The sequence below is a fragment of the Ailuropoda melanoleuca genome, chromosome 16 (genome assembly GCF_002007445.2).
Source record: "Ailuropoda melanoleuca isolate Jingjing chromosome 16, ASM200744v2, whole genome shotgun sequence".
In the NCBI taxonomy this organism is placed as follows: Eukaryota; Metazoa; Chordata; class Mammalia; order Carnivora; family Ursidae; genus Ailuropoda; species Ailuropoda melanoleuca.
The window spans coordinates 40,733,018-40,746,292 of NC_048233.1; the positions used below are offsets into that span (position 1 = coordinate 40,733,018).

The 13,275-nt window shown below is 40.0% G+C and overlaps 1 protein-coding gene across 5 annotated transcripts in view; it reads left to right on the plus strand.

Annotated features, from left to right (window-relative positions):
• The window catches only part of DIP2B (disco interacting protein 2 homolog B), a 227,426-nt gene that overhangs the window by 196,577 nt on the left and 17,574 nt on the right, over positions 1–13,275 (plus strand). For all 5 annotated transcript variants that reach the window (XM_034645524.1, XM_034645522.1, XM_034645523.1 and 2 more), the window contains 6 exons: positions 3,604–3,713; positions 3,851–3,931; positions 7,927–8,050; positions 9,466–9,587; positions 10,841–10,952; positions 13,122–13,231. In XM_034645524.1, coding sequence (XP_034501415.1) covers positions 3,604–3,713; positions 3,851–3,931; positions 7,927–8,050; positions 9,466–9,587; positions 10,841–10,952; positions 13,122–13,231 — 659 coding nt within the window. The remainder of the gene's footprint in view (positions 1–3,603; positions 3,714–3,850; positions 3,932–7,926; positions 8,051–9,465; positions 9,588–10,840; positions 10,953–13,121; positions 13,232–13,275) is intronic.

Consider the following 13,275-nt stretch of genomic DNA (forward strand, 5'->3'; position numbering starts at 1 on the left):
TATACAGTGTAATGATTCAACAGTTCTATAGATTACTCAGTGTTCATGATGATAAGTGTACTCTTAATAATAAAATGCTATTTCATTTATTTATTTTTTAGTAAAATGCTATTTTAAATAGCATTTAATCTAGGATTCTTTTAACAAACCTTTCATGTCATAGTAGTTGCTTAAAAGGTGCTACCTAGAGACATAGTAGATGTTTAAAACATTGCTTTTGCTTGCCAGATTTCAATTTTATTAAATGATAGAACCTATATTAAAGATTTATTTCTAAGCCCCCACAGGTATGGCTTATGTCTAATGAAAGCATTACGTTTGGATTCTGTATTTTTGCTGTCTGTTGTGATGGCCTGCTAAGATCTCAGTGGGATTTATATGGGTTGGACCAAAGCAGTTTGAAAACCATGGCATAAATGGGGTAGAGATAATGTGGGGATAACATGAGATGTTGGGATTTAAAAATAATACAGGAAAGTGGAGATGAATAGGAGTGAGGTAAGAAAGGAAAGGAAAAGGAAATTGGAAGAGATGTTAAGGCAGCCTAGTGACAAAAATCTCAGCGAGCTGCCTGTTGGAGCTATTGTATAAAGAATGGGAAATGTATTAGGACTGGTTTTGGCTGCAGATTTCAGAAAAACCTAATAGCTGCTTAAAAAACGAGAGAAAAGCTTTTCTTTCTTGGGTAAAAGAAATTCAGAGCTAGGCAGTGTGGGACTAGGGTGGTAGCTCCCCAGTCATTGTGGTTCCACCTTCCCATCTTTTTGCTCTGCCATTGTATCAGTCAGCTGTTGTTACCGATACACCACATAACAAATAACTCTAAAAACTCAGTAGCTTCAAAGAAGCACTCATTTCTCACTCATGGGATGTGGCTCTGCTGAACTTGGCTGGGATCTGCTGGGCTTGGCTTGATTCCAGGTTGTAGGTTGGGTTCAGAACTGTTCTGTGTGTCTCCTCATCATGGGACCAACAGTTACTGCGCCATGTTTTTCTCAAGGCAGATGGCAAAAGCAAGAAGACAAGCCAAACCACACAGGCATATTTAAAGGTTCTGTTCGTGTCTTGTCTCCTAACATGTCATTGTCCAAAACAAGTTCAGACCATGCCCAGAGTCAGTGGAGCAGAGAGGTGTACTCCTGTCATATAATCACGGCAACAACAGGAAGGAAAGGAAGGATTATAAGAAAATAAAACAACCTGCCACAGCCATCCTAGCATACTGCCTCAGGCCCCAGTTAGGCCCCCTGACCTTCAGCCATCATTCTTGCATTCCAGCTAAGGGGGGGGGGGAAGGCAAGGAAGGAAATACCCTTGCCCTTTAAACATATTTTCTAGAAATTGCACTTATTACTTTCTCTTACGTATTAGTCTCCCACACTAAAGAATATAGTCTTAATTCCAGGCATTTATTTGCCTAGCTTAAAACTTGGGGGAGGGGGTCTGTTATTAAGGAGGAAGAGGAGAATAGATATTGGGATTGATGACTAGCATTCTTTGCCACAGGAAATTTGCATAATTTTGTGGGGAAAATAAGAATGCATATTTACAGGTACAGCAAGGTGTTAGCAGTTAGCCTTCTAGATGTTATTGCTTTCAATTATTTTTCACTCTCTGTGATCCTTAGACTTAAAGAATGCACACAGAAGGACCTCAAGAAATTGCTGCTGATTATTTTTGCTGTTTTAAACTACTCTGAAAAATTCACTTTTAAAAACACACACCTTTATTAATTTTACAGTCTAATTTCAGGATTGGGTAACTAACACAGTTAGATATACTCTTAGTCCTTGCCTATATAAAAGGCTGTCGCCAATATGACTATCTTGTATGTAACTCGTTATGCAGTTTCTTAGGAAGGAGTTTTGCATATTACACTTAAAATTGCAGTAGACACTTTGTAGACTAAAATTGTTCAGTAGAATGCTGGAGTACTTTACACTTCTTGAGTTTTTCATTGGATTTGAAAAAAATTTTTTAACTTTTCATTTTGAAATAATTTCACACTTTAGGTTGCCAAATAGTACAGAGAATTCCCTTATATCCTTTACCCATACTTCCCTAATTATTTAGAGTCTATGATTTAAGTGATTTTGTTCAGCTGTTTCAGTATATTTAGGATCAACAGATTTTGTCAATAAAAGATATTTAGTATTAATTCATATGTAGCATCAGCCTTATTCAGAACTTGGCTGGTAATAAGTTTTGTTATCTTTCAGCTATCTGCTTAGTTTGATACAATAGAGTCTTCAAGCAACTGTCAAGAAAGGCATACAGCACTCTAGCACTTTTTTCTTGAAGGGAAGGAGAATTCTCCCTTTTTATTTTATTTTTTTAATTTAAATTCAGTTAATTAATATACAGTATATTATTAGTTTCAGAGGTAGAGTTCAATGAGTTCTCCCTTTTTATTTGAAAGTGTCAGACCCATGGAAGCGTTGAAAGAATACCACAGTGAACACCTGTATGCCTTCCCCTAGATTCACCAGTTGTTAGTATTGTTGTACTGAACTCTTTGAAAATAAATTGCAGACATCATGACATTTCACCCCTAAATATTTCTGTAATGTTATTTCCAAAGACCAAAAAAAAGTCCTAAAGTTTTCCTAATCAACAACAATGCCATTATTCTATTAAGAAATTTAACCCTGGGGCGCCTGGGTGGCTCAGTTGGTTAAGCATCTGACTTTTGATTTCAGCTCAGGTCATGAACTCAGGGTCAAGAGATGGAGCCCGCTCAGGCTCCACGTGGGGTGTGGACCCTGCTTGGGATTCTCTCTCTCTCCCTTTGCCCAACCTCCCCCCGCCGCTGCTTTACACGCACTCTCTCTCTCAAAAAAAAGAAAAAAGAAAGAAATTTAACCTTAATATAATGCTGTCATCTAATAATACACAGTCTGTATCCACATTTCTTCACTTGTTTATTACAACTGATTTTTTATAATTTAGTATCCAGTCAAGGTCATGCATTGCATTGGGCTGTTATGTCCTTTAATTTAGAAGCTCCCAGCCTTATTTCCTCTTAAAGACATGGTTTTTGAAGAGTCCAGGCCAGTTGTCTTATAGAATGTCCCACAATGTGGATGTCATTACTCACTTTAATAAAGCACTCCTGAGATTCCTGATGAACCCATTCTCAATTCTCATAGGTGGCAGATTTCTTTGCAGACCAGATATTCCTTACTGTTAAGTCCATTTTTAGGGTCTTTACTGTAATTGGAGCTGATGAAATTATTTATCCATAGTAACTAGTGGAACACGTCACCCCCTCAGAGTGAAACATTCCTTACACCCAGGGTATAGGAGCCCACCTGCTCTCCTCTACCTTCCAAATCCCTGTCTCTTCTCTGGTTCTGTCTTGTTTTTTTCTAGCACTTCCTACTACCTGATATTATTTATTTGTATATGTACTTACTGGCTGCCTTTCCTCACTAGAATACAGGCTGTTTGTCTTGGTCACTACTGTGTTCCCAGTGCCTAGAAGAATGCTCAGTCTGAATTGTTGAATGAATATTTGAACTAGTTTGGGTCAGTCTGGAAATACTTCGGGGGTATAGTTTGGATTACCACCCCCAGAGAGTTGATATTTGCCTTTACTTACAGGTGTGGGCCCTGCTTCTGTGATGGTTGGGAACCTGGTTGCTGGAAAACGCATAGCACAAGCTGCAGGAAGAGATCTTGGGCAAATTGAAGAGAATGACTTAGTGAGGAAGGTAAGAGTTCAGATGTGTTGATTTTTATTAAAAAAAGTCAAGGACAGAACTTACACTTCAGTAGTAGACGGGAGGTGCATTATCCAACTTTTCCAAAGTTACTGACCCTGGTTCTTTCTTCCACTTTATGACTTCAGCACCAGTTTCTGGCGGAGATTTTACAGTGGCGAGCCCAGGCAACTCCTGACCATGTGCTCTTCATGCTGTTAAATGCCAAGGTATCAAAAATCCAATTGTATATGATCAGATGAGTATTATGGGAGGATCTTAGACACTCTTGATCTTTCATCAGAAAATTTCCATTGTCAACTCTGAGGGAGGAGTTAGTGCTTTCTCCTTGTTTCGGCATATGAGGATAAATTGTGCAATCACTTCAGGGTTGAAACGAGACCTCCTGGAGTGTTCTCTAATGCTGGCTTTCCTTGTGTTACAGTCGAGTCGCCTTTATGCAGTTCTGATAGGACCAGTGGGGCCAACAATGCAGTTCCATAGATCTGCAGTGTATAGGATGCATTATGTCATGTCATTGTTTACCCAATTTGACTTTTAATTCTTAGACTTCCACCAGAAAAAAAAGACTTTAGATAAATATTAATTTTTTTAAGATTTTATTTATTATTTATTTGAGAGAGAGAGCACGAGAGAGCACAAGCAGGGGGAGCAGCAGAGGGAGAGAAAGAAGGGGAAGCCGACTCCCCACTGAGCAGGGAGTCTGGGACTCGATCCTAGGATCCTGAGATCATTACCTGAGCCAAAGGCAGACGTTTAAAGGACTGAACCACCCACGTGCCCCATAGATAAATATTTTTTTTGAAACAAAGTTTTTACTATATACTTAAATGATTTATTGCTAACAGATAAAAAACAAATTGAAAATTATTCAGAAGTGCATTTTACTGGTACTTTCTGATGGATGGCTCATCAGAAAATTGTATTTTTTTAAGTTAGGCATTCTGTGAGTGTTTGCTGACATTTGTTTTAACGGCTGAATCAGAGGCTAAAAGTACTGTGACAATGGCATATAACAGTATTTCCCACCATCAGGGGAAGACTGGAGGGCCTGATGAAATCTCCCAGGCCACTTACCCAAATAGCCCTGTTCTGCCTAGGCTCCCCTAGATTCTGGTGTATTTTATACAAACACATCTTTGAGAGTTTATGTAGTGATAGAACTTAATGAGGGGAGTATGCTGCACATCTTAGTGAAAAGTCATTAAAAATCTGAAGAACCATTGCGCTCTGCTTCTCGACTTTCTTGTTCTACCTCTAAATGAAGTGGGTTTCCCTCCAAGCCCGTGGATTCATTAGGGTCCTTCCATTTCAGTAAGATGTCAGTCTAGCTTACTTCCCCACTCCACTTCCAAGCTGGGCTACAGGTAAAGCTATAGCCCCGTGAAACCTGTACCCCAGGTATTTGTTAGAAAGCATGAATTTAAATTTGTTTCTTGGTTAGAGAAATAATATGTGTGTTGACTCAAAGACATTTAGTCCATTTATTCTTCTGCATATTCTAATATTTTACCTTGGATAAGGCCAGACTGTCAGAAAGCTCAGTGACCATATCATATTGTTCTCTCATGCCCAGAAAAAAAATTTTTTAAAGATTTATTTATTTGCTTGAGAGAGAGTGTGCAGAGTGTGGGGGAGGAGAGAGAGAGAGAATCTTAAGCGCCACGCCCAGCGCAGAGTCCGATGTGGGGCTCAGTCTCACAACCCTGAGATTACAACCTGAACTGAAACCCAGAGTCGGATGCTTAACCGACTGTGCCGTCCAGGCACTCCCAGGAAATTGTTTTTATTGCAGGTTTAGTTTGCTGCTGTACCAAGGATCAAAACGAAGAATATTATTGTAAGATACAAGAAACGGCCTTATGGATTTAACCCTGGCTTTAGCCAAAGGGATATCCATTTTAATGTTATAACCTTAATGTCCAACAATAGACAATTGACTAAGTAAATTATGGCATATAAAATTATGGCATGAAGTACTATACAGCCATTCAAAACAGTGTTATCGAAGAATATTTCATTATGCAGAAAATATTCATAATGTATAAGTGTTAAAAAAAAGCATATCAAACTTCAGTAAAATAATGAACTACGTAGGAGCACCTGGGTGGCTCAGTCGGTTAAGTGTCTGACTTGATTTTGGCTCAGATCATGATCTCAGGGTCATGAGATCGAGCCCCGCATTGGGCTCCGCCCTCAGTGCAGAGTCTACTTGAGAATCTCTCTCTCTCTCTCTCTCTCTCTCTCTCTCCCTCTCCCCCTCCCACTTGTGCTCACTCTCTCTCTTTCTCTCTCTGAGATAAATAAACCTTTAAAAAAAAGTGATAGTAATTGAGTACCTGCTAGAGACTGTATTCTGGGTGCTGTATATTTCGTAGTTCATTTTACAGTTGAGGAGACTCAGGCCTGGAGACATAAAATAACTTCCCTGAGGTCTCCTAAGTGGTAGGACTAGGAAATTACCTCTTTCATTTGAACCCAGAGCTGGCTTCTGAGCCCACATTCTTTACCAATGCAATACACAGCTTCAGGCAGAGAGTATAAAATGGTAACATTTTTTTTTTATTGTCGCATGTGAATTTATATATAATATAGACTCATTTTTTTAAAAACCAGGAAAATAGCAAAATGTTGATAGCGCTTACATCTGACTTATATTTTACTTGTCTCTATTTTCCATATTGAACATGTACTATTTTATATTAATGAAACTTAAAAATTATTTTTTAAAATAGTTCAGTAAAACTTGTTTTTCTTGTGAGACATTTTGAGTTATGACGTTACAATAATTAAGATAGGGTGATATTAGCACAATAGGCAGAAAATAATTCAGTGTTATTTAGTGAAGTTGGAGACGGGCATACACGGTGACCCCATAATTCCATCTCTAGGTCTGCCCTCTGTCAAAACTCATGTGTTTATGCATGAGGGTACATTGTACAAGAATGAATACTGTCCATCAGCAGCAGAATGGATGAATAAATCATCATTTGCTTATACGGTTAAATACTACGCAGCAACAAAAATGAGAACTACAGGGGCGCCTGGGTGGCACAGCGGTTAAGCGTCTGCCTTCGGCTCAGGGCGTGATCCCGGCGTTATGGGATCGAGCCCCACATCAGGCTCCTCCGCTATGGGCCTGCTTCTTCCTCTCCCACTCCCCCTGCTTGTGTTTCCTCGCTGGCTGTCTCTATCTCTGTCAACTAAATAAATAAAATCTTTAAAAAAAAAAAAAAATGAGAACTACACCCGTGCCCTGCAGCAGAGATGACTGAATGTCGAGACAAAGAAGCAAAACACAGACGTATATACTGTACAGTTACATTTCTGTAAAATCAAATCTTTCACGGGTGGTAACATTATAAGGAAAAGGAAATCCGTGATTAAGATTAAAAAGTCAAAGTAGCAGTGAAGTATGGAGGGAAAGAAAGGATGAGACTAGACCAGGGGGACCCCCGGGGGTGCTTTTTGTGCTGCTGGTAGTGTTGTTTTTCATGCCATGCTGGTTCTTCTGCAGAAGCTTGCTTTGTAATTTTCCATTATGCAGTACATTCATATTTTATGCACTTTCATATTTGTGTGGTTTATTTTACACACAAAAGGGTTTCAAAAAGCCCAGCTCAGTGAAACTTGGATTGACACTCAGGAATTGATGAAGACACGCAGGAGATTATCCTCAGGATCAGGAATAGTTGGCCGTCTTCTGAGCTGCTAATCTTTATTATTAGCTAGTGGACTGTGGCTGGTACTGTTTTGTTTACATCTTTGCTGTTAGAAAACTCAGAGCCAAATTTGTGTTACACTCAGCAGATGCATACGAGGCACATGGCCACACGGCCAACAGTGACTGTCCTGGCCTCATTCCTGTCCTCACGCTACTTTTATTCCCTTTATTTTCCTTCCACTCTTACTTCCTCATTTAAATAAAAAATTCCTATGTATTTTTGAAGCTGTCTTAAACAAGAAAGACTGTAAATACATATGTTTGATTTAAGTTAATGTTGATATTCTCCGAGTAACTTCAGACATTGAAAAAGGAAAGGAATACCACATGTCTTTCGGTACTAGGGATTTTCGCTGGAATTGATAACTTGCTAAAGAGAATCTACCAAGGCACAAGCCTTTCCGATATAACGTTGAATTGGCTGTTGTCACTATTTTATTTCCTGAGTTTTCACCCACTTATCCTTTCTTCTGTTTAAAGGGAACTACTGTGTGCACAGCCAGTTGCCTTCAGCTTCATAAGCGAGCAGAGAGGATTGCGTCAGTTCTTGGTGATAAGGGGCATCTAAATGCAGGAGACAACGTGGTGTTGCTCTATCCACCTGGTAGGTATTGGGTTGGTAAACTAGACTCAAGCTCCATTACCAGACTACAGAGTATGAGAGGACAGGAAGTGAGGGCCACCATCTTTGCCCATGTAGGCTGTGCACTTCCCAGCTCTGGGAGTCCCAGGCACTCGGGCTAAGGTAAGAACCGAGCCTCACTCCCTGGAGTTGGGCAGCGCCATGGCTCTGCTGGGACGGTGTCTGTTGTATTTACTCTTGTATTCCCACTGTCTAGCATAGTTCCTGGTGCTATGGTAAATATCGAATGAATTAAGTAAAGACTTTCTGACTTTTGGAAACCCTCAAAAGAGGTGCTTTGTTTCTAGGAATGTTCAGGAATGGGACCATTTCACCCAGTTCCTAAAGAATATTGCATGTGAACTCTTTTGACTTTGCATTCTTTATATCCTGACTGATGTGTAGTCTTCATTATTGCTGCTTTCATCTTCCATGCTCTCATTTAAATTAAAAATGTTCTTTTCACAGTAAGAGGGACTCAGAATTATCTGATGACAGTTTGGTGTAAATATTCAAAATGTTAGGTGAAATATTTGAGTTGTTTGGTTCTTTTTTTTTTTTTTTTTTTTTTTAAAGATTTTTTTTGGGAGAGGAAGAAGCAGGCTCATAGCGGAGGAGCCTGATGTGGGGCTCGATCCCATAACACTGGGATCACGCCCTGAGCCGAAGGCAGATGCTTAACCGCTGTGCCACCCAGGCGCCCCGAGTTGTTTGGTTCTTTATTCTTCTGTCACATTACCTACTCATACCTCTGGCTTTCTCTGGTCTTTTATTCCCCTTAGTTCATTTTGTTCTGTGATTCTCACTATGCTGTTTTATTTACACTTATACTAAGATTTCTTAAAGGGTCATCTGGTAAAAGAATCCCTCCTCTGGTGTTCCTGTGATTTTGTCTTCCATCCACCAGCGAATGACATGGTGATGGACCAGAGCACTTCCTGAGGAAGCCACTCTCCATGTCCTGAGAGTGGGGAGTCTTCTTCAAATTGAGTCACACAGCAGCCTTCTAAATATTTTTTTAAAGCTCCTGTGCTCCTCATCCCTCCTTTCCCCATTCTTTCATTTCCTAAGTTACAAGACCTAATTTCTGCAGTTATTTCTCCTAAGCAATATCAAGTAATGATTTCAAAATACCTTCCTTAGGTGTCTTTCAAGAGTTTTCTTTACTTCTGACTTCCTTTCTTGTTATTTATTCTTGGCTTCTCTGTATTTTTTAAGTTGTTTTATAAGCTTCCTTCTTTATGGTCAATTCTTTCTTGATTTTAAAAAATTTCTTCTATTATCTATGTTGAATTATGCTCTCAATAGACTGGCATTTGATTTAATAAACTGGCTTTAGAAGATCTGCCTTTTAGTTTCTCAGTGATAATGGGCAGCTAAATGACTCTGTCTTGCAGGCATCGAGTTAATAGCTGCGTTCTATGGTTGCCTGTATGCGGGGTGCATACCTGTCACCGTCCGACCTCCTCATGCTCAGAACCTTGCGGCCACATTGCCCACTGTCCGCATGATTGTTGATGTAAGTACTGGGTTTATTTTGCCTTGTCCTCATCTCATGAAATTCAGAGTCAGACAGCTCAGGATCCTTACTAAATTTCTGGTTTTGTTGAGTTGGGAAATGAAATCTGGCTCCTGAAAACCACCTCCTTTTCATTTATCTGACCAAGATGACTAGCATTTTTCAGTGAGGGAATGTGGGAAAGTGATTACTGGTGAGGTACAGAATTGTGTTTTTACCATGAACATTAAGGAGGTGAAGCTGTCATTAGTAATTCTCCCTAAAACTTTTTTTTTTTTAATCTCCCTTCTTAAAAAATGTTCTCATTTTTTCTGCATAGTAGCCAAGATAATTTGACATGCCAAACTGAATTCTCCCCAGTGTTGGTCATTTTTATTTTGGTTAGTTTTATAAATTCTCTTGGTATAGTATTAAAAGGTATCTAGATCTTGCCCTGGAAGTGACAGAAGTTTCTCAAGGTTATGAGAATTGAAGGAAGTAACATAAATCTGTATTGCATCATATCCTAATTCATGTTACAGCAAAGAGGCAGAATTCTAATTTGTGTAACATTTGTTTCTCTAAGAACCGATGTTCTGTCAGCAACTAGAGCCTGCAGTATAAAAGCCGTGTTCGCCGTAGATGATTTTATTACAAAGTTCAGCTCAGCAAAATGCCCTCTTTACATTCTGCAAAGTAGGCCAGAGCAGCAGGGAGGGGAGTTTCCTTCTGTTGACAGTTAAGGGGAAGTTGGTCACTTTGCATTTCCGTGTATAAGTTTCCATGGATAAGGAGAGCTTAGTTTCTGTGACAGCTCCGCATCCCTCAATTTCAGGATATGTTCTAGGCCTAGTCCACCCGCTAGACTGTGGCGGCTCCTGCAGCGATGATCGTCGGCCTCCTCCCATTCCCACGGAGCAATACAGAATCCATGTTTTTACTTTATCGGGGTCTTCATGAAATCAAAAGATGTTGGCATCCACACTGAGATTATAACTATGAAATATTTGAGAAGCACTGTTGTAAACAATAACTTGTGTTGTAAACAGGTCCATCCTTCTGAGTCAATTCAATGTCACACGGTCCCAGAAGGACAAACAGGGAAACACCAGCATCCATTGTACTATTGTGTGTGCTTTGAAAATCGAATACTGTCCTGTCCTGTATGGTGTGCTTTAAGTCTAGCAGGAGTTGCTTTTAGCAGCAGCCAGAGCCTATGGGGCCACATGGGGACTAAGCTTCCTGGTGCTTATTTCTGTCCATTTGTTTTCTAGGTCAGCAAAGCAGCCTGCATTCTCACCACACAGACCCTAATGAGGTTACTGAGATCCCGAGAGGCAGCAGCAGCCGTGGACGTGAAAACCTGGCCAACTATCATTGACACAGGTGAAAGGGAGATTTCTCCAGAGCTATTGAAGGAGCAAGAACACTCACTCCCTGAGATCTAGATTCTCATGCCAAAGATGTTTATACGACTCTTAGGTTGCAACACAGCCCACCTGCTAAGACAGAGGCAAAAGTTCCTGTCCAGTTCGCTTGTGTTACCAAAGGACTGGATGCTGCAACAACCAGACCCAAAGATGCAGATCACAGTCTGCTAAGAGCTCTTAAAATGAAAAAGTGTCTTGCTTTTACTCTTGGCATCCTCAAACGGTGGCTAGGTTTTATGCAGAATATAACCATTACACGTAGGGCCATATAAAATCTCGAGACGATCTGATCCTTGACTTCCAGATGTGATCTAGTTAAAGCAGCATTGAACTAGGAGTCGGAAGACCTGATTCTAGTTCAAGCTTGAGTAATTATTTTCTATACAATATTCTCTGAGTACCCTTTTCCTAAAATGCTACCTACCCTTACTTGACTCACATATTTTTTTGAGAACATCAAGTGCAGCATATTAGGAATGTGCTTTAAAAACCATAAAGTACATGAATTTAGGTGGTATTCATGCTAAAAAAGCACGGGATAAGACATGGAGATACCTAGAGAATGGTGGTAGAGGGAAGAGAGTGGGTTTTGGAGTCAGGTAGATGATATTTAAATCCTGATACTGTTACTCTCCGTGTATCCCTACTAACCTGGGCAAAACTGTCCATAAAGTGGGAGTTGCGATAACCACTTCGTGGAGCTGTAAAGATTAAATGACATTATCTAAAGCACCTCGCACATAATCATAGTAATAACATCTTTAATTGAGCCCTTGCTATATGCCAGTCATCTAACATCTATTACCTAATTTTATCCTCACACCAACCATACTAGATAGGTGTGGTTTTATCCTTATTTTACAGATAGGAAAACTGAGGTTTAAGGAGGTTAAATAAGCAGCAGAACTAAAATTCAAACCCAGTCGATTTGGCTCCATTCCCAGCCTCTTAACCATTCCTTTCCTTTCTCCCTGTTTTCAACAAGGACCACATGGTGTCTGTCCAACTCAGGGTTTAAATTCAGGGATGGCAGGTATTTGTGGTGGTTGTGTGCCGGACGCTGAGCTAGAGTTTTTTACGTTTGTTGTTGAAGGATGGAAGCACGGTTGCCTATAGCACAAATGGACTGTGTTGGTGCTAAGGATGCAGGTAGACCCACTGTGGTTATTGGACTCACTAACATATCAGGAAGACCTGAACTGGGGTTGTGATACAGACAACAGAAAGGTTTCTGTACGAACATGAGTGACCCTACCCTATACAATAGCGGGTTGAAAGTGATAGATAAAGTCTTTGGTTTGACCAAAGATGGGTGCCCAACAATATAGAGATTTAAAAGTCAGAGTCAGAATTGTTTCTTGATCGAGTAAGCCACAGAAGTCATTAATGAGGCATGGTTGGGCCCAGAGACATCCTTGACATCCTTGGTTTTAACATACTTAAACGAAGCAAATTTGGAAGGAAGGGAGAGGGTACATAAATAAACGAGCAAAGGAAAATAATCCCTAATTCTAAGTTTTCATTCTTAAAAATCTACCGTGTTAACTTGGAGAAAAACAACTTCTGAAGCTGTCTGTGAGTAATAGCGCATGTACTAAACTGTAAATAACGAACTTTAACTTGGAACCAGCATGATAACAACTAAGGCTTTTTGAGCTTTTTGAGTTGTTTTAAAAGTGCTTTATGTGAATTAACTCTCTATCAGTCCTGTGAGGGTAAGTATTATTCCCATTTTAGAGATAAGGAAACAGACACAAAGAGGTTAAATAATTCCGAAGTCACTTTGATGGTAAATGGCAGAGCTGGATTTGAACACCAGCGGTCTGCTTCCTTAGTTCGTCTTCTGCCACCGTGTTACATTACCCCTCACTAACCTTCTAGTGAATACATTTACCTGATGTCGATTTGCTTTGTTTCTATTACCCAGTGGTGTGCTTATCCCCAGCCCCCTTCTAGGAGTGGCATACGTGAGCTGTTTGGTTAAATAGGAGAAGCCTAAGCTTTAGCATATCCCAGGAGCTATGTTTGTCCATAGCAAAGCCGTAGAAAACCAGTTGAAGAGCAATGATTTTCATGTTCCAATGTGTCTGATTGATATCAGGGTTTTTTTTTTTTTTCATTGCAGATGATTTACCCAGGAAAAGGTTACCTCAGCTGTATAAACCGCCCACTCCTGAGATGTTGGCGTATCTTGATTTTAGTGTCTCCACAACTGGCATGCTGACAGGAGTGAAGGTAGAGTGGGCTGGAGATAGTGACTCTCTCTGGATGTTGGTGAA